The 20,197-nt window shown below is 43.2% G+C and overlaps 2 protein-coding genes and 1 long non-coding RNA gene across 7 annotated transcripts; 1 reads left to right on the forward strand and 2 right to left on the reverse strand.

Annotated features, from left to right (window-relative positions):
• Positions 1-794: 794 nt before the first annotated feature.
• Positions 795-12,154, reverse strand: FAM161A (FAM161 centrosomal protein A). 5 transcript variants are annotated; one of them, XM_054195356.1, is made up of 7 exons: positions 12,088-12,154; positions 9,489-9,736; positions 7,852-9,039; positions 7,267-7,434; positions 4,167-4,266; positions 2,983-3,137; positions 795-2,367 (listed from the first exon to the last, which is right to left on the reverse strand). In XM_054195356.1, exons 2-7 carry the CDS (start codon positions 9,662-9,664, stop codon positions 1,935-1,937), a joined length of 2,220 nt encoding a protein of 739 aa, XP_054051331.1. In that variant the 5' UTR covers positions 9,665-9,736; positions 12,088-12,154; the 3' UTR covers positions 795-1,934. The 5 variants fall into 5 exon arrangements, with proteins under 5 accessions (XP_054051331.1, XP_054051328.1, XP_054051330.1 ...); XM_054195353.1 differs by lacking the exon at positions 12,088-12,154 and adding an exon at positions 10,420-10,640; XM_054195355.1 differs by lacking the exon at positions 12,088-12,154 and adding an exon at positions 10,264-10,360.
• Positions 2,319-7,858, forward strand: LOC128907021 (uncharacterized). Its single transcript, XR_008465431.1, has 5 exons — positions 2,319-2,404; positions 3,245-3,266; positions 3,610-3,826; positions 6,545-6,746; positions 7,410-7,858. It is a non-coding gene; the product is annotated as an uncharacterized LOC128907021 (long non-coding RNA).
• A 2-nt stretch (positions 12,155-12,156) lies between the features above and the next one.
• CCT4 (chaperonin containing TCP1 subunit 4) lies at positions 12,157-19,922 on the reverse strand. Its single transcript, XM_054195358.1, has 14 exons — positions 19,631-19,922; positions 19,135-19,187; positions 18,637-18,726; positions 17,765-17,873; positions 16,360-16,502; positions 15,547-15,668; positions 15,326-15,458; positions 14,828-14,967; positions 14,438-14,534; positions 14,010-14,120; positions 13,638-13,768; positions 13,308-13,542; positions 12,608-12,721; positions 12,157-12,331 (listed from the first exon to the last, which is right to left on the reverse strand). Exons 1-14 carry the CDS (start codon positions 19,905-19,907, stop codon positions 12,317-12,319), a joined length of 1,770 nt encoding a protein of 589 aa, XP_054051333.1. The 5' UTR covers positions 19,908-19,922; the 3' UTR covers positions 12,157-12,316.
• Positions 19,923-20,197: the final 275 nt, after the last annotated feature.

Here is a 20,197-nt window from a genome sequence, read left to right on the forward strand (position 1 = left end):
ATAACTGCATTTAAACTGTGAAAATTGACCTTTCCTTTCCTGAACTTTTAATGGTTTACCAAGTCATTAAGACCTTTCTCTTCCTACAATACGGCTGGTTTCCTTAAGATCCTTTGATAGCACACTGTGTGTCTAATGCCCCTGGCAGTCCAAGGGGAACCAGATCAATTGGATCCCCTTAGGCCACGTGATTCTGCTTGCCTTTTCCAAAAACGCTGAAAAGGTTGAGGCATAACCTCCAAAAGCTGTGCTAACACTTCCTTGTTACATAATATTTATTTGTGTTCCTTAATTCTGTTCCTAGTAAGGTTAATATGGTAAAAATTCAGTGAAAAACTCCGTCTAAGTTACACACATACTGCCTTCTAAAACTTTTTTTTTTTTTAAAAAAGCATTGTTTTTGGTACTTCCTTACCGTTCAAAGGAGATTTAGTAATATTTTTAGTCTCCTAATAGTTCAACAATTATATATTTATGTTCTTTTAGAACACTTAGTTGAGTGCTGTCAAATCTTAAAAACAAATTTGAATTTTTTCTGATTTGAAACCTCTTCAGATTATCTTAAGAGAAACATTATTTAGAGCTCCTCTGCCTTATTTCAAAATAAACTTGATTTACTAAAGAGACAAATATCAGTAATACGTGACTATGAATTCAATAATGTACTGTACAACTCTTCAGAACTATAGAATACTGACAAGCAGAGGCAAACCATCCCTAAGTTCGTATTGTGGGGCTGTCAGGCGCTACTGGAGATTGTAGACTGATTTTCCTTATGAAGTAACGATTAATGCTTTCATGTATGACATATATACAATGGGTATTTTATTTAAGTAAAAAAAAAAAAAATAAGTTTCCAATTCATATTAGTTACGCTCACGCTTCAAAAATAAATAAAAGTAATAATGATAAAAATCTTACAAACACTGTTACACAGTTTCTCAAAGTCAGGAGGAAGAAATAACAACAGAGTTAGTGCTCTTGCATGCAGCATGGACGAAAATAATAAAAAAATAAAAATCCTTATTATTAGTCATTGCGGATGCCTTTGCACACCTGGTAGTTTGAACAAATGCATTTACTTTTCAATGAGCAGGTTTTGAGCACCTGTGCAGTGTTGCATTGTACTCTGTCCAGCCAAAGCTTGTTTGAAATCCTTGTTTTGTGGTCTGTCATGCGGATGCATTCTTTTCTTTATTATCTCTCCTAACATTGCATACGACAGGTTAGCAAGAAAGCTCCTAATAGTAGAAGGTACTACTGATATAAAGAAGAAAAACAAATCCAGACCTCCCCTCCGCAGTCTATGTTATGTAGTAGCGCAAGTCCTGAGTAGCAAGTGGCTAAGAAAAGGTACTAAAGCACTTCTTTCCATACCTTCATGTCCCTAGAGTTGCTGGGCTACATTTTTATCTGATGTAATGAGATTCTCTCTTTACAGTGTAAGTTTACTGCCTCAATAAAGAAATTTGAAGGTTAATGTCAGCATTTGTTGCTATGTTACGAAGAATGATTATCCGTGATCATGGGAAGAGCTCTTCAAAACAAAATGGAGTTGAAAGAACAGTTTTGGGGCTTGATTAGACAGTAATACAAGATTTGCAGTATAACATATTATTCTACTGACTTAGTCTTCTACCTTGTCTGTAAGTGTTAAAGAATCTCTGTAGAAGTTTAAGTGGCCACTCTCAGTGTATTCTAGTTGCAGAAGACTAGAATAAAGAAGATTAGTATAAAATTAAATTATTTTCATGGTGGAAATTAGTAACTTTGTCTTTCTTACTGGAAAATAGACAAAATTTCTGTGCTGGAGTGAGTGTTAAGCTAAGAGCTTTAAATTCACAGAATTTTGTATCCGTTTTTCTTTGGTGTCTGTTTCACTGCCAGCAATGAAATAGGTTCCCGAGCCGCGGGCCATCCTGTCTGCCTCCCCTTCAGTCAGCTTCTTCATCGCTGGGTTTCTCTTCTGAATCATCACTTTCGTATTCCTCGTCCTCGTATCCGAAGTCACCCTCAGCTTCAGGGTCACACCGACCCTCTTCACGCTCATGGGACTGGTCAGACCGAGAGCTGGCTCTTGACTGATCATCATCCTCCTCTTCCCCCTCCTGGGAGCGGCCAAGTGATGGGCCTGCTTCTGCTTCCTCTTCTTCCTCCTCCTCCTCCTCCTCTTCATGGTGCTGGTCCGAGGTGGGGCTGGCTCTTGCCTCCTCCCCATCCTCCAGCTGACTGGACTGGCCATTCCGGGTGGAGGCTTTGACACCTTTTCTCTTCTCTTCCTCCTCCTCGCAGGACTGCTCAGACGGAGGACTACTGTCAGCTGCTTCCTCAAAGGATTCCCTTTCGTTCACTTTATCCTCACTGGCTCTGAAAAGACAATTTGCACGTACGATTTTATTTTCAGGTAAGACGCTTTCCACTGAGTTTTAAACTACCTTCAGGTAATCCAGGACAAATCCTGGCAGAAAAAAGGAAGGGGGGACGCTAGAGTCTCTTTTTATGCTAGAGAGTAACTCAACAGTATTACTTACAGATTTCATATTTTTCATTTCTGCTTCCTTTTATACAATAATACGTAGTGAATATTGCAAAGTATTTTTGTAAGGTTTATTTTAAAAATTCAGTAAAGGTAATGCAGGATGAAGTGACTTCCTAGCAACCTGTCACTTTTTTCTGGGGAAAGGAACAAATAAAAAACGTTTTTCTTCATTTTTCTTTGAAGTGCATCTCTGGTGCTCTCCTCTGTTTTATGAAATAATATTTAATTCAGGAAAACCAATTAAAAAATACATACTAATGCTAACATTAGTAAAGCTAACTATGTAGTCAAATATTTACCTGCGAAATACTGTAAATAATTAAAAGAAAAACAAACCAAACAAACAAAACCCCCACAAACCCACACATCAAAAATAACTTTCTAGTTACTAGGTATGCAGTGGCAAAGAAAAAAAAGCCTTCAGTGACCCCAGTGATCCCTACCTTTCTCTGGCATCAGTGGAGTTATTAAAATGTTCAGGAGTGGAGGACTGTAGCAATTTAGTTGTTTGTCCTTTCATTGAAACAAACTCCGGGCGTATCCCCAACGCTCTCAGTCTGTTAGAATAATGCTTTTCTGCAGCTATTCTGGCATTTTTCTGTAGGGAACCCACAATGGTTACGTGTTAACTAAATGCATTAAATGCCTGTCTTTTGATATTTTTGTTTGTGTTAATACTCTGTTTCTTTTAATTGCATCTGACAGGTTGAACGATTATTTACTGCAGGTAAGAATGGAAAAACAATACTTGAAATTTTTACAACAGATTTTCCTTTTCTGTACTGGTTTAAATACACTTTGCTGCCTGCGCCCACTGGCTAATGAAAAGAACTATATATTCTGTATAGAGCTACTGAAGGAGGAGGGAGAAATTGTGGACGTTAAAATAGCAAATGTCGTCTTCCTAGGGCTTCTCCCTTATCTGCTCTCCTCCTCCTCTGTCTTCCCTCTCTGGGAGCTGCTGCCCTAAAAAAGTAGTCCTGATTCACCTTCTTACAGTGCTGCTTAACAAGTTACGTAGATGAGCATCTCTGCCTCTGAAACTGAGGGTGTAAATTCTGTTCTTCCAGGTAACACCTGAGTGAGGAGGACTTCTCCTCCAGTCTACACGGATGCTTCTGCCCTGCAGCGACGGCAGACCAGGAAACCACGTGGAGAGAAGGGAAAAGGGGACCAGTGATGTATGACTTGCTGCCTCCCTGGGTTTGGAAACAGGTCAGGGACCACACTACCAGCACGCGGTTGTACTGAAATGGAGAGATAGAAACGCTGCATCTGAGCTTTAAAGTACGTACTAAGCATGCTCAAATTTCCTTATCGCTTCTTTCCCAACTGAAACCTCTCACACTTTAGCTGTAAATTTTTGTTGTGTTTCAAGTTACTCATGTTATAACTGAATTGGACAACGCGTTTAGAACAGCCATCTCCGTTCCCTCTGCAAGCAAGCCATGACTGCTTAGTCACAAAAATTAGTAGTATTTGTACGGAGACAGGGCGATATAGATGAAAATGGACAAATACTAGTCTCAAAAGTATTTTTCAAATATATTCTATGCTTGAAATGACTACAAATGCCTTGTGTAGTACTCGAAGATAAGATTAAGAAGTAATACAGAAGAAAGACAACCTGAGTGACTCTTTCAAAAAGCAATGGCCTCTGATTTACTCTTTCTTCCATTTCTTGCAACTCTTGCAAATATTCTTGCATTCTCTGCTTCTCGTAATTCCTAAGGGAAAACAGAGTACATGAGAAATTGTTATTAATTTATAATACAAGAAGTAATTTTCTACAGCAGCTAAAAGTTAAATTGCTCATAACAAACTAAATATTGTCCTACATAAAAGATACATAAAAGGTAAATTATTTCACGGTGGTTACAGGGTCTGAGGTATATTGTCTCACTTTCACAGCAATTGCTTGCCTGTAAGTACGGAACAAAACTGTCTCTGAAGTCATCACTTTGGATGAGGAAAGAGGTCCTGGCTAGTGAGGTTAAATTGAGGCTGCCTGAGTTTGGATTCTTAAGGGTTTTTTGGATACTTCGGGTTTTCTAAAAAATTTGGATATTTAGGATTTTTAAATGCTGGTTTCATACAGATTCTCCAGTTGTTCTAAGCAAAATTAAACAGAATACACTGTAGAAAATGAATATCATTAAATAAAAATCACTACTTTAGGGTAGAGTTTGATGCTAGGAATCTCCCTACTTTACCGGTTTATCTCACAAGACAGGTGGCCACATTCTGGACGACAGTACACTTTTTTTCCTAGTTGGTTTGTCAAGGGCCCAGTCAGTGTAGCAGGATGATGAAACTTGCTTCATCAACTGAAATGATCCTTCAGATCACAGCAAGCACTACATAATCCAGGTGGCATGAGTTGTAATCCTCGGTGTGTGAAAAGGACACCTCTTCGTGATGTTGCCTCTCTACTGAGCCAGCTCTGGCATTACTTAGACGTTTAGGGGCAAATACGAGAGCCGGGGGGCATTTTACACTTCTGGCTCCTCCTGCCACCCTCTGAGTTTCTGCAACGTGGCTGTGCGTTAAGGCAAGTTCTTCACCATTTTGAGGGAGTGACCTTCATTGTTGGTACTTGCTTGCTCTCTCAGGCAGCTTTCTACAAACCTAATTATCTGTTAGAAGAGCACTTACGTTAATGTACCTTATTACCCAGCCTATGCTGAAAGAAGCATTATCAAGTTAAGCACTTGTACCAGACTTAATGCATCAGCACTAGGGAAGTAATCTTGCTTTGTAATAGCATAATTTTATGTATAGTCAAGAATAAAGCATGAGTGTTTTACAATACTCCTACAATCTGATTAAGCGAAATATTGTAATGTGAAGTTTGCTGTTGAATGAACTCCAGTCAAATCTGTAAACACACCCACTGTCTCTCTTAATTCTCCACCTTGGTACTGTAACTCAAATCGTTGTCTGCTTCTGTCCCAGAGTCAACGCCCGAGGACACTTACATTATAAAGCTCCTGTTATTAACAGTATCTGCTGGTTGGTGTTGCAAAAGCAACTGCAAAGAGCTCTGACTCTAACAAAGTAGTTCGGAGGGGCGGCCACCTTTGATCTGCATCTCTACCGCTGCATCTCTGCTCCCCAGGACCCCGTGTAAGCCCTGCTTCTCCTAGACCACCGCTTCATCCTGGGCGTGCTTTGGCTTCAGCTGCCTTTGGGGAGGTGGTAGGTGGGCACAGATGTGCTGGAGAGTCACTGACTGCCCACGCGGCCAAGCAAAATGCTTGTTGAGATGCTTCTTCCAGCTTTTCCTGGCTTACGTTGCTGAGCCACTGCACTTCGTGTTTTCAACGTATGAGGATGCACGTGCTTCAGTTTCTGCGGCGTTTTCTCTTTCCGCTGCAACACTGGTGGTGAATAACCATTACAGAGTTTGCTGATGGAACAATGTGCAGTATTGTCTAGCAGCTGGTGCTGCACTATTTCAGCAAATTTGCTAATGACAGCCCAGAGTTCAAAGTCTATTAATAATAAATCCACAGGTCTCTATTTTAGCTATAAAGAAAGAAGACACCCATGCAAAGCAAAAAAAGAATGAGGAAACCTTATTTGTTACTGTTCAACTCGGCCATATAGACAGTCCTGGCCTCCACCCTCACTTCGGAAAGATCTCTATCCTGGACCATATTCTAAATGCCTTAAAGTTTACTATGGTAACTTAAAAGTTGCTGGTCCAAGTTGTGAATCTTACAGCCAGGCATATCTCATGATCGTTCACCCTTGTCTTGTTTTGCCCTACTACTGTCAGTTGCTGGCAGTTTGCCTGGTTACTGGGAATTAGGATTCACAATCGCCGCCCAAGAGTCCTGCTCTCAGGCATGAAGCAACAGGGGCAGAGCCGTCAGCACCGCTCGCCGTCTCCATGTAACAGCGCCTTACACGGGCGATGCTGCTGCAGTGCCATCATGCCAAGGCAGATTATAAACCTCACTAAAGACTCATTCAAACAGGACTATTTTTTTTTTTTTCTAGGATTAAAAAGAAGAAGCAGAAATGGTTAAATTAGCCACAGACACAAGGTCAAGCAGCAATTCTGGAGTCAGATCAGCATCAGAGAGCTGGAGCCATCTGGACTGCTACCTTGCAGCACACGGAAAAGGCCCTGATAATTTTCCCTGTGTACTGCTTTTCTCAGTTGTACAGAACAGTCTTTGAATTTGTATCTCTACTAAAGGTAACTTTGGATCCCATCCCTCCTAACCACCAGCAGCTTCCCGGTTGGTTGCTGATATGTCTGCTAAGTTAAAAAAATATTCCTGCTCTAATTTTCCCTCTGAAGTGGGACCTGCTGGGACAAAAAAGTGACCTGTGGATTGTTTGCTAGCACCAAAGTTGTACCAACACCTATCAATCCAGCAGTGCAGGGATATTCTGTAACTACACTGTTCCTTTTGATATTTTTTTTTTAACTTTTCCCCTGTAGTTGATACGGCAATTGAGAAAACACAGGAGTCTCCTGTTAGCTGATCTATAATACTGTAAAGTGGAACACATAGATCGAAATCACTAGAACAGGCAAAAATTTCCCAGTTGAAATACTAAATTTGGCCACTTTTTTTACTAGCTGTTTCTACAGTGTACAATTTATCAAATGTGTAATTATATAAACTCAGACTATGCTATTTTTTACATTGTATGTTTAACATACAATGTAGACCGAGAGGTTCAGGATTCAGGGGAATGCGACAAAATACCTGAATGTTTTTAATTTGGATTTAGAGATCTGAGCTAGGCTCTGATGTGGGTCATTGGCCTCAGCCCGAGTTGTTACAATTTTCTGGAGTTTTTTTGTTCTTTGTTTCTGGATTGTTCTGTTCCTTTTTTGTTGTTCTTCCAGCTTTCTCTTTTCCTCAAGTGAGTTCCTGGGTGGAAAAATAAACTAAGGCTGAATTCATTTTAAATCAAGAGCAAGACTTCAAAGGAAGCTTTGGCAAAGGAGATTCAAGACAGAAAAACAGGGTGAAACAGGGTTGGCATAAGAGGGCACGAGGTAGGTGCCATTTTAAGGGATTCAGGCATATCCTGGGAAGCGCCAGTCATTTGTCCCTTTCCTATGGACGTTCTGAGAAAAATGCACTACTGTTTCTTTAACAATCATAAGGACTAATTAAGTCTTACCTTTAAATATTTTAAGCTTTATATTATAATTAAGCCCCATATTAATATATTAATATTAATGCATTCTTCACTGCATGGAAGAATTAACTACATATGTAGAAATACAAAGAACTCCACTCCTAAAGTATATATAAAATGTAGAGTATCGCTAAAGTAGTCACCTTATGGCTTGTAGCCGTCGTCTTGCGGATTCTGTGCTTTTTGGTGATTTACATTCTCCAAATCCTGAGAGATGTGAATTTGCACTTGAACGTCTCATTTGAGGTTTCCGTCGTGGAGAGGCATACGGCCAGCGTGTTTCTTTCAACTTCTCTTCATCCTCTTGAATGTCCTTCAAAATCTTCCCCTTGTTTGAGGGAATAGATGGAGTACGAAGATCGAAAGGTTCACAGACTGTAAGGTGCTTCACGTGTTTTTGTTGCAAGAGCCGTTTCTGAAACTTCTGGTGGAGCAGTTCAAAATCTGGAACACTTGATTTGATCTTGGGTTTATGTTCTGTGTGCTTTGGTTCAATGCACTTGTGTTTCTTCTGTTTATTGGTATCCGTTAAAGCCAGTCTGCTGTTGGGTAGAGAGGAATTACGCAGCAGCTCCTCAGCTCTCATTCTGATCCGGATCTCTCTGTAGAGCTCGTCCTCCTTTAGCTTGTCGGTAACAGCCGGACTATAAACACATTTGGGAACTGGTTTTGCTTTGAACAGTTTTGTTTTCTTTTCGGGTGCGGAAAGGTCTCGTAATTGCATTTTCCTAATTTCACTCCTTTGCTTCTCTCGTTCAATGAATTTAAATGGCTTCTGAGAAGCCAAGAGCTTGAGTTTGCTTCTCTCTTTCACAGACCTCCTGCGTTCCTCGTTTCGTTGCACGATTTCATGGTAGAGCGGAAGGAAGATGGCAGCAGGCACTGGATTGGCTCGGAATTTTTTCTGACACTCTGCTTCTTCCTCTAGTTGCTTCTTCAGTAAGTTATTTTCCAATTCAATCTGTGACTTTGACTTGAGATTCTGTTCTTTTTTTTTGGCTTCTCTAATAGTCATCTGGAAAGGCCTGGGCACAGTAACTTTTGGTGACCACGCTTTCTGTTTCTTCTGTAGCATTCTGAAGGCTGGTGACCTTGGTAAGCAGCTGTGTTTGGTGCGGGAGACGTAGTCTTCCACACTGAACCCGTCCCACATTTTTTCAATCCGTTCCTTAGCAAACGCAGATGATCCAGTTTCACTACCGTTTTCTTCAAACGCCAGTTCTCTGTCAGACCCCTCAGATATACTTGAGCCTAAGGGGTCACTTAAGTCAGAGTCTGAAAAGGATTTGTGCAAATTTAGAGGCTGATACGAGCTCTTCTCCCAGGTTGGCCTTTAAAAAGGGGAAAAAAAGGTTGTTTTGAGTCCAGTCCAACACTGATGCAAAGCCAGTAACTTCCACTTTAAGGTATCATTAGCAAAAAAATAAATTAACAAACAGCAGTGGTGGGGAAGAAGAGAGGGGGAAGAGAAGGACATGGGGCACTCGCAGCAGATCACAGTTTTAAGTGCGTGCTGATTGTGAACAAGTCAGCACTTCTTAAGGAAGGCACCACGCTTTACTAAACATGTCGCTCATCTCTGCTGCACACACACTTGTAAATCTCGCAGTCCGTGAGCAAGGTGAATAAGCATTTTTATTATTAAAACTAACTTTTCTGTGATTATCCCCTTATAGGAAATGGGGAGACAAACACTTCCCACCCCCAGAAAAAAACCCTGTTTTATAAATGTCTGCAAAGCACCTGAGAATCGTCAGATGAAAGGTACCACTGCACTTACCTACAACACATCTTAGAAGCAGCATTTTTCTTCTCCAAGGGTTGTACTCCTTTTAAATATAGTTTATTCCGATACATACTTTCTAATTGTGCCATGGTCTCCAAGTGGGCGTTCTTCAGCTCCTCGAGCTTCAAGTAGTATTCTTGGTTTGAATTGTATATTTTGGAAAAGTCCATCCAGTCATCAGGGTCTCCATTTAGAGAGAGGGTCTGCTCTCTGTCGGTCTTTGAATCCAAAGCAAAACCATCCTAGAAAAGATGTTTGTCAAATTTTCTGTTAGAAGAAAGGGGAACGTGGTTCTTAATACTGCTTTATTCTAATTAAGTCTAATGAATGGTACAGTAACACCAAATAGAGATACCTCTGTTAATGGGGAGTTAGTTACATGGAATAAACTTATTGCATAACAATTTATATCCTAAGGGTCCTATTTAAAGCATGTAAAATTCTGAAGTCTCTCCCTGTCACTGATGTTATTTATACCAGGAAATATGATCAAAAGGACTTATCAAAAGAAAAAACTTTAACTGCCTTGTAAAAATTGTCATTTTTCCTTTATTACTGCACAGCTCTAAAAAAGCTTTCATTGAAAAAACAAACAAAACCACCCCCGTCTTTATTCCCGTTTCCGTAAGGGAGCTGCCTGCAGGGAAGCGCCTTCTTCCCACGCTTTTAAAGCTCGCACAGGTCCGAGAAGTTATTAAAGAGCAGGTTAATCTGCGTCACTAGGGCTTCCTTTACGTTATTTTTAAGCACCGCGTTTTTAAAAGTTTACCCGCAATCAAAGAGCGCGGCTGTGGGGGCTTGTGCTGCTGCCCAGAGGCGCAAAGAAGCGCGGACCCCCCCCCCCCCCCAGAGCAGCGGGAGGGTTTGTTTGGGAGGCCCGGCCTCAGCTGAGCCCATGGCAACCCCCGCGTCCCCTCCGCGGTACCTGCGCGGCGGCGGGCGGCGGTCCCCGCTCGTAGAGCGCGGCGGGCGCCCGGGTGCGCGGGTCCCGCGGGGCGCGGAGGCAGGAGGCGGCCAGCAGCGCCGCACGGTGCGCGGCGTCCATGGCCCCGCGGCCACAGCGCCGGGGGGGGGTCGGACCGCCCGCTCCGCGTCCGGGGGCGGCCCCTCGGGCGGAAGAGGAGGGCCCAGCCCTGCGCGGGGCGCCGCGGGAGCGGGGCTCCGTCCCTCGGCCGTGCGCCCCTGCCCCTGCTGGGTAAGCTTTGGCGGAGAGGGGGGGAACGTGGATCGGCAGGAATGTCCTTCCGCCCCTGTTTATCGATCGTGGTGAATTGCAAACGCTTTATGTAGAGAAGCGGATGGAAAGGTTCCATCACACCTAATACTTGGAATTCTTGCCCAGGATTGGAAGTTTGAGATGCTGGGGAAGGAAAGCTTTAATCCATACCTAAACTAAGAGATGGTTGCTGAATGTAATCCTGCGGGGTAAGGCATAATTTGTAATGTTAAACAGTCGATAAATAATCCATGCAGAACATTAATGCCTTAATCATTTGTCTTAACTTAGTATTTGAATTATTCTGAATATTCTGCTTTGCTATAAGCGATAGGAAGGTATTTCAGCAATAGCCGGCCCACAAAGCGGCCGGAATTTACTCAAAAGCTACAGCCCTGCCTGATTGTAAATAGAAACGCGCGTTAGAGCCATGAACGAAACCCTCCCCCTTGAACAGAGAGAGGGATCCGGCCCTCCCCTCTAGCGACACGGGAGATGAAAGGGTTAATTCAACATTTCAGGATAAGAATTAGAATTTGAAAAATACTTATTCTAAACTATGAAATGTAACGCTAACAAACTGTAATTCTGTTGTAACCAAAAAAAACTGTAACAAGTGAATGCTGGGGCAGCGGGGACTTTCCCCGTGGCCGAGAAGCCCTGCATTGCAGCGCGCCCTGACACAGGGACTGCAGCTCACGCGCCCGGCTGCAGTGACACCACGGGCTACACCTTTCCTTCAGCTATTAACAGATTTTACTGTGCATGCCATTAATTGTTTCAGAAAAGCACAATTTGCGTTATTATAAAATAGCATACTTTGACTTCTCAGCCAGTTTTGTGAAAAACAACTAATTTGGAGGGGGATGTGGGGGGGGTTACCTAAGCTGCCCAAAGCTTCGTTCCTGGGGTGTCCCTGATTGACCACCACCAGGATGGAAGTGACAAAAAGAACAGTTACAACTGTTTCAGAAAGACAGGCCTGTTATCCAAAGCCAACTGTAAATAAATCCCTATCAGTGTAGATATGCCCAGTTATAGGAATATCATCCTTGCCTCTTTAGAACTAGGTTTAGTTTTGCCACTTGCATGAAAAATTGCAGATAAAGACTGGCCCTTGCACCACTCTGGATGCTGCGGTGTTCAGGAGACATCTTGGGTGTCATCGCTGGAAAGATACTCCTTCGCTGGGCAGTTGTATTTAAGGGAAACGATACCACGCCATTGTGGCCAACCCTCAGTGAAGCAGCTCACGTGCTACCTGAGTGCCAACTCAAGGCTGTTTTTAGGATGTACTACAAGAGCTAAATATTTGCTGTTAAACCTTTCCAAGTAGGAGCATGAAACACAAAAGTGCAAGTGTAACAAAAAGTCTACCTTCTATCTACAGCGAAATGATAAAGCAAAGACTAGGGCAGACCAATGCATGTTTCCTGATAAACAGCATTTCCTTGGTGAAACCAGAAATTTTATTAAATTAACGTGATAGAAGCACATAAGTCTGTGGACTTTAAGACAATTCCCACAGGCGCTTTTGGCGAGGAAACCACATTCCGGACTACGGGGAAGGAGCTTTAGGGCACAGTCCCAGCTTCCTTTCTTCAGCTTACCGAGTGTTCACCTGCAAAGGAGAGTTCACACGATTAAGCACAAGGTGGCCATAGCACATGTAACAACTACTTTTTAGTCTCTTTCTCAACCCCTTCTTTTAAGTAACAGTATTTATAATGCACTGCATTTTGTTCCACTTGCAGTTATTAAAAGGCCAAGTGGTCTAATTAGCCTGTAAACTGAAAATACTCCACCACAGTTCTATTTTGAAGCACAGTAACTATCCTGGTGCTTGTGGAAAAAAAAAAAAAAAGATAAAACAAACCACGATGCAAACGCTACTCACCACATCATCAATCTTCAGAATGCTGCGCACCGTTTCTGTTGCAAGAGTCAACGCACTCAGAGACACCAGCAGCGGCTGGACAACCAGCTCCTCCAGGATGTTGGAAATGCCGCCCTACGAGAAACAAGTGGCTTTTACTTCGTGCAAGTCGAGACTACAGTTAGATTTCGCAGGTTTTCTTTTATTAGAATCCCAAGGACAGGCAACTCTAAATTAGACTATCAAAGGGCTTGTGCTTTCCCCTCCTCAACAGGACTATTATGGTACACGCCTTCCCCCAGGCACTTGACATACCCAGTCAAAATTAGCAAAGACAAAAGACGAACACAGTTATGTCAGTTTGAACGTGGTGACAATTTAAAAGAAACGGGGCTACTCATAACGTGTGAGCACCTTCCACCGCAGATAATAGCGATGGATCATTCCAAATGGATCTATTTCTGTAGCTGAAATAATGTTTTCGAAGAGACACATGAAGCTTCTTGTCCTGTTGATATGGTATTTAAGTATCTGCTTTATCAATACTCAGGTAAAGCCTCAGAGAACGAGCTCTAATCTACCTCAACGCTAATTTTAGGGACAATACCCATAAGAGACACAAACGTGCCCCCTCCTTAGTTTAGCCCTAATGCCAAGCATTTTCTGTTTAAAGCCTAAGTATTTTTTTAAGCTATGCTGCGCATAAACGATTCCTTGTTACCTTTCTGACGTTAATGCCAGCTGTTTTCTCTCCTTGAGCATGCCTGTTTCTCAGCTCCGTCACTGTCGAAATGGGATTGAGACCTGCGTTTTCAGCCAGCGTTGACGGTATGACCTCCAGCGCGTCTCCGTATGCACGGACGCAGTACGAGTCCATACCCCTCAAAGTGCGAGCATACTCGTTCAAGCGCAGTGCCAGCTCTATCTCCGGTGCTCCACCTCCTGCAATTAAAGCTCTGAGGACACAAATTAAAAACTCATTTTACCTAAATGCACTGATGATCAGCTTTCTGTATTATAATAAATTACTCTAACCAAACTGAGACGTTACCTTTTCTTAACTAAGCATCTTATGACACACAGGGCATCGTGAATTGAGCGCTCGGCTTCTTCTAGAACGAGTTTGTTGGATCCACGTACCACGATGGTTACAGTTTTTCCAGGGTTTGTGCAGCCCGTGATCTAAAACATAAAACCAAATACTAAGACTGAAAAAAAAGGGTTCTGAACAAAAAGAGCCTTCGGTTGGTATCTGCAAGTTGCGTAACAGTGCTGATGCCTGGCTAAGCAAAACCACCACTTCTCAGGGATTAGAAGTAGGTACTTAAATGTAGTAACTTCAGTAGTAAAAAAACATTAAACTTAGCAGAACATTAAAATAATTGGCAGATGTTTAGTTATTAACATTTTGTCGCTGACTCACCTTTATTAGTTTCCCAGAACCGTTCAAGTTGACCTCCTCTGCCAGCTCAGCCGACCCCAGCATGTCGGGAGTAAACTGGTCGATATGAGCGACAGGCTTAGTTCCAATTGTCTGGGAAAAAAAAAAATAAAATGAAACCCAGAAACTGCACTGCAGAGTCAGCAAGTATCCTGCGTAACGTTCGTTTGCATATTACAGGAGAATGTGGTTAGGACTATGGCTTTTACACCTGTCTCGAATCTTTCTAGAAGTGTAACTGCTCAACAGAACAGGAATGGTTTTTTGGGAAACGTCTGCTCTTACATTATAGTCAGAACGTGAAACCTGTGAAAGTGTCACAATAACCTGGCACTGGCTGGGTACTTAGTTTTGGGGTAGACTTCAAACACCGCTGCTACTTTAACAGCCATCGATATAACTCACTTTACCTTACAAATAAACTCAATGTCATCTCTTTCGATGTCTTTAACCACCATGATCTTCATTTTGTTCAGAAAATGGAGGGCAAGGTCACTAAGAGCATCCCTAAAAACAGGAGGGGAGTAGTCAGTCCACAGCGCTATTACAGTAACCAGGTCGCGCCAGCCAGCTGCACGCTTCTTGCTAGCAGGGCTGAAAGTCTTCCAAGTACAGATGTCATTACACCCAAAACATAGACAGCACTAGTGCTTTCTAAAGGTACGGTCCCTGTTACAGCCAGTCTGACACTCCGCCAAGTGCGACTGTTAGTGTTTGGCTTTAATTTTCCAGGTATTCCAAACAATTCCAGTCATTCCCCCAAACACACACAGTGAGCGAGTAAATCGCTATTAACATACCGCAGAATAGACTTCTGAATCAGCAGCACATTGCACCCAGCCTTCTTGATTTGCTTCACTAAATTTAGAATGTAGGCTCTTTCTTCACGCAGTACTCTGTCCATTTGGGCATAATCAGAAACAACTATTTGGTTGTCCATCTATTTAAACAAAAAAAAAAGTATTATGAACAACTGCTGACTTTAAAAGCAAGTGTCAAGATGTTCCACGTGCTTTAACTTAGGAGCCTGTGGTTCAAAGCAAACACGCATGACAGTAAAATATGTCTTATTAGAGGTTGTTTAAATCATGAGAAATTCTGGAATTCTGAACTATTTTCTTCCTTATACCAACTGCAAGTTCTTTAAGAGTCACAAATAGCTAAGCACGACCTAACAGATCTTCACTAGAGCTGTGGAACAGAGCTGACATCACATCTTAAAAAAATGTGTTATCATTATATTTGCGTCTCCCAAGTACTACAGCAAAAGGTTTCACTCGCGTCACAGTATAACTTACATCTGTCTTTGGGGCAGACAAGCAGAACTGAATGAGGCCAATTTTGGCTTTTTCCACTCTGGTTACACCGGTATTTGCCACCTTCTGAGTCAGGACTAGTCCTTCAACCAGTTCACAGTCATCAATTGTGCCTCTGGAAACAAAAACAATCCGTGACTCCAGCACTCTGGGAAGCTGATTTCACAGCGACAAAATTTGTCTAGTTACAAATGGTTTCTTACCCCAACTTCTTAACAATTTTGATATCTCTGAGGTCCACACTATTAGCTGTAGTTGGGTCAATCACCTTCATCACTGCGTCCACACTCATTGGAGAAAGTAAACTAGAATACTGACACACAACCTAAGGGATTTAATAGTAAAGAAAGAAAATGGCGAGAAATTTAACACTGATAAAACAGCAATTTCAAAATAGTATCATCATTGCATTCTAGCGTTTGGTTTCTGAATTTAGAAACAAAGCTCTTTTCCCTCCCTGTCCGCCAGCCAGTTGTCTTAACATGGCATCTTCTTAATGGCTCGTCATTTAAAGGAAAGAGCAGCTATCTTGGTGGAAACCCCATTCTTAGGGACTTACAGAAGAAACCTGAACTTCTCTTTCTTAGATTCGTAAAATAAGACTTCTGAGAGCTGCCCGCATTATTCTGCTGGAAGGAAGACCAGCACACTTCTCCAGATTTCAGTGCCAATTTAGGAGCTTCTGCCACATGAACCAGAACTGCCTACACAGACTACTGGTAAAAGTCTCAGTATCCCACCTGATTTTTCTGTTTTCAGCTGAAGCTTGTTTTTACACTTACAGTCAACATCTAAGATCGCTAAGTATTTCGTACTGAAATTCAGTCTGAGTGCTTCGATTTAATCTGATTCAACCACGGCTTTCTGACAAGTCAGTCAAAGAGAAGGCAGCCAGTGTCTGAAAGCCAACTACATTTGTGAGGTGCAGGGTAAGTAGCAAGTGAAGTAAGTAAGCACGGGCTGGGAAAAGCCGCAAGGCTCAGCCAGTCTGGAGGTACCAGAAGTATCAGTCGCACCTTTGAATTCAGCGAAGTAGTTGCACTATTCAGCAAGGTTTCTCTGTCACTCAGTTCAACCGGCTGCGCCATGTTGGTCAACACTTCAATACCTTTATCCAAAGCTTTCTGGAATGACTCTGAAATGATGGTGGGATGAATTCCTGCGGATAGCATAAAAAGGCTGTCAGACAGTCATGCTTTAAAACCCATTCTTTTTTTGGTTTTTTTCCCTCACCCTCTCTTCCTATTTTAAGATTACAGAGACTCTCAGGTCAGAATAAATTGAAGTCATTTTAGCAAAATGTGTTCTTCCCAATTACATGGCCTCCCTTATTACTTCCCACTGTTAAAGCTGAGGAAAAAAGCTATAATGTTCCTAATCATTTGTCCTCACGGACAAGTACAGCACATTTCCCTGCAACATCCAACATCCCAGAAACATCTCAAAGTTTTATTTACTCTTAGCCTTCTTAAAGCTGCTGCTGTTCAGGTAATACCTGTCAGGAGCCTGACAGTAATTTTATTTCAGATTTTCAAAGACTGGTTTCCCACAGCTGTGCATGAAGTTCCCCGGTTTCTCTGAGTGTGTGAGATACCCTTTATCTTTTCAAAGCAGGCAGCTTGTGAGCAAATAAGACAGGCATCTTCCAACAACCTCTTATGGTAGAGGATGCTGCTGGTCCAGCGGTACCGCCAGTACCGGGAGAGGAAGCAAACATAAGCGAACCGTTGGTCAGGCCCAGAAAGAGTACAACAAAATGGTGCGTATCGAGATGAGGCAAGTGTAAGTAAATGGCTATCAAGCCCAGATCTGAGACAGAAAAGAACTCTAAATCCAGTCGTCCTTGCTCTACTTCCAGTGCACGCAGAAGCCTAAGCGTTAGCCGGCCAGACAGCTAATGAAGCTCCTGAACTGCACGCAAGCAGACTGCAAGAGAACATCCTGAGCTAACAGAACAACCTACGTTAACTATTGCCTTCCGTAATTAGTGTCTTTTCCTGACCAGACTTTCTCAAAGTCCATATATCGTAAGTGACAGGAGGTGACAAACTTGCTGAGTATAAAAAAAACCAACCCTGTAACATCACTGGTCCCAAATTTCATTTACACCTTCTTACACTATCTCTCTGTCCAGGCGAGAAGTGTAAGTATAATCAAGGTGAGGTTATACAAGGCAATGTTCCCCACATCATCTAGGCACTGCTTCCTGTACCAACAGTAATGCATTCAATTAGTAATAAAAAGGTAAAACAGATTTTTAATCAAAAGTGGGATATGAGTGAAACCTGAATGGCAACACTCAAATTACCTTTCACGTTTTAACTGGAAACATCTACTTTAAGCTTCACTATACATGTGCAAGCGGACAGACGACTTAACTATGTCCAGTCACGTTTTTACATTAAACACATATATATTTACCTTTTTGAAGAAGTCTGGAACAGGCATCCAGAAGAGCTCCAGCAATGACCACAACAGATGTAGTGCCATCACCGGCTTCAATATCTTGTGCTTTTGACAGCTCTACCAACTAAACAACAAATTATGGCAAAAGTTGATATATAATGCTACTTAATTTCAAACACTGACAATTACAAAAAAAGAGATACTCAAGAATGCAGGACTAAGGAAATCAACCTTAGCATCAGGACTAATCACGCCTTTTCTAATTTGAAGTTGGTACCTTTTGCACCCTGCTTTCCATAATTACACGCCTATTTGGTGAAGTAAAACTGCTGCGAAACGGATCCCTTACAGAAGCAAAGAAGCTTTTCTCCCAAGCTTAAAACTGATGACACCTATCTAACAGGTCTTCCTTTTCCTCTCCTGCAGAAGGGTCACAGAAAGCTCATGTCCATCTCCAACCACAACCAAATCCAAGAGGTCTACATTTAACATCCCAAAAGACCAGGCTACTGTACCCTCAGTCCACCTGACCATAATGCAATTAATTCTCTTCTTTCACCCTTTTCTGTCCCAGCAGTTTAGGACATCGCTGACTTTGCTCTCTTAGATGAGAGAGAAAAAACTTTGGGCTAGATTCTCTTGTGTCTTAAAACATGTCCAGAGGGATTACGCATAAAGAATAAAAGCTAAGAAATAGAGACTTGGAACTCTTCAGCACATCTTGCCATCAAAATAAATATTCCTAGAACATACTGCGCAAAAGTTCTTGTTCTACCACTAGTGGGTAACGCTCCTCAAAAACACATTAAATATTACTATGTTTTTTTTGTCCCAGAAATTAAGCTCTCAAACATATAATTATCCGAGCCACAGACAAAAACACTTACCATTTTGGCTGCAGGGTGCAGAACCTGCATTTGTTTCAGAATAGTAGCACCATCATTAGTGATCGTCACATCTCCTTTAGCATCCTGAATCTGAGGAGAAACATAGTTCTGATCAGTAACTACAAATTTCATTTGATGCTCAATGCAAAATATTCTTCCTGACAACATTATTTCTCAAAGTGAGATGCGTGGTTAGTTCACATTTTAGTATCATAGCATGTGTTGGGTGTGAAGGGACCTCTCAAGGCCATCTAGTCCCACCCCCCCGCAGTGAGCGGGGACATCTTTAACTAGATCAGGTTGCTCAGAGCCTCATCAAGCCTGGCCTTGAATGTCTCCAGGGATGGGGCCTCCACCCCCTCTCTGGGCAACCTGGGCCAGTGTTTCACCACTTGGCAAAGAATTTCAAGGCAAAAAATGGTGTCATATATAAAACATGTCGATTTTACAGTATCTCCAATAAGCTAAATATTTTAAATATTTAAGTCTAAGGTTTACCATTTTATCCATTCCCTTTGGTCCAAGGCTTGTTCTAATTGCATCGGCAACAGCTAGGAAGAGGGGAAAAAAAAAACGTTTGCAAGTCGATCTGAAGAACTAAAAGCGATTACTTCCATCACTCCAAACACTGCTTCTGAAGAGAAAGCCTCTCCCAGTGATAACCGGTCCCCGGTTATTCTGCCAGCACTAAATCATCCTTAATAGTAGAATGATACCGGGACTGATTTCCACAGCTCTTTTTTTAAACAATCAGCACCCAATCACGGCCGTTTGAAGGCCGAGCGCTAACGTATATGTGCATTATAGGCCAAATAACCCGCCCAAGGCTCGTGTCAAACCCCAAAACCAGCTTCCCCCCCACACGCACCGGCCCCATCCCCCTCCGCGTCCCGCCACAACACGCCACAACACAAAACGGAGCGGCCCGGGGTGGGGGGGACGGCGGCCGCCTCCCCTCAGCACAACGGTCCCCTCCGCCCCCTCCTCCCCTCACCTTTGCCGGCGGAGATGTTGCTGAAGCGGATCTGTGAGGGCTTATCCCGGTCCTGGTAGGTACCCTTGGCCCGGTTCCCCGCCCCGCCGTGGGCTTTGCCCCCCGCGTTCTCCGGCATGGCCGCCGATGGAGACGGATGAGCCCCGCGATAACGGCCGCCACCTCCAGAACCTTCCAGAACCCGCCGCCGCCACACAGGACCCGCCGGGGGCCTTCCGCCCGCCGCGTCGCGCACTGAGGAGGACGAGGTGGGGCTGCCCGTGGCGCGCCTGCGCATTGGTAAACCCAGAAAAGACTGGCCTGGCTGCCGGCGAACGGCGCGGGCACCTAAAAGAACCCGCCGCGAGGGGTCCTTGGGGAGGGGCGGGGCGGGGCTGCCGGGGCGGCGCTGCGCCAATAATGGCGCAGCGCCGCCCCGGCAGCCCCGCCCCCGTCGCTAGGGGGCGTAAGGGCGTGGGCGGGGTGAAGCGTTAAGGCGGGAAGCGGCGCGCGGGCGCTGTGGTAACGCTGAGGGGGGCCCCGGTCGGGCCTAAGAGCTCCTGGTCTTAAGCAGGTTTTGAGCACCTG

This window comes from Rissa tridactyla, chromosome 3 (genome assembly GCF_028500815.1).
Source record: "Rissa tridactyla isolate bRisTri1 chromosome 3, bRisTri1.patW.cur.20221130, whole genome shotgun sequence".
Classification (NCBI taxonomy): Eukaryota; Metazoa; Chordata; class Aves; order Charadriiformes; family Laridae; genus Rissa; species Rissa tridactyla.

Excerpts from the sequence above, each read along its gene's own strand:
- FAM161A (XM_054195353.1), bottom strand. The coding sequence starts at position 10,539 with ATGGACGCCGCGCACCGTGCGGCGCTGCTGGCCGCCTCCTGCCTCCGC. Across the intron at positions 9,040-9,488 it reads GCTTCTAAGATGTGTTGTAG|GCCAACCTGGGAGAAGAGCT; the intron begins GTAAGTGCAGTG and ends CCCTTTTTAAAG. Across the intron at positions 7,435-7,851 it reads CGACGGCTACAAGCCATAAG|GAACTCACTTGAGGAAAAGA; the intron begins GTGACTACTTTA and ends TTTTCCACCCAG.
- CCT4 (XM_054195358.1), bottom strand. The coding sequence starts at position 19,907 with ATGCGCAGGCGCGCCACGGGCAGCCCCACCTCGTCCTCCTCAGTGCGC. Across the intron at positions 14,968-15,325 it reads TGTCTGCCCCAAAGACAGAT|ATGGACAACCAAATAGTTGT; the intron begins GTAAGTTATACT and ends TTGTTTAAATAG. Across the intron at positions 14,535-14,827 it reads ATTCAGAAGTCTATTCTGCG|GGATGCTCTTAGTGACCTTG; the intron begins GTATGTTAATAG and ends TCCTGTTTTTAG.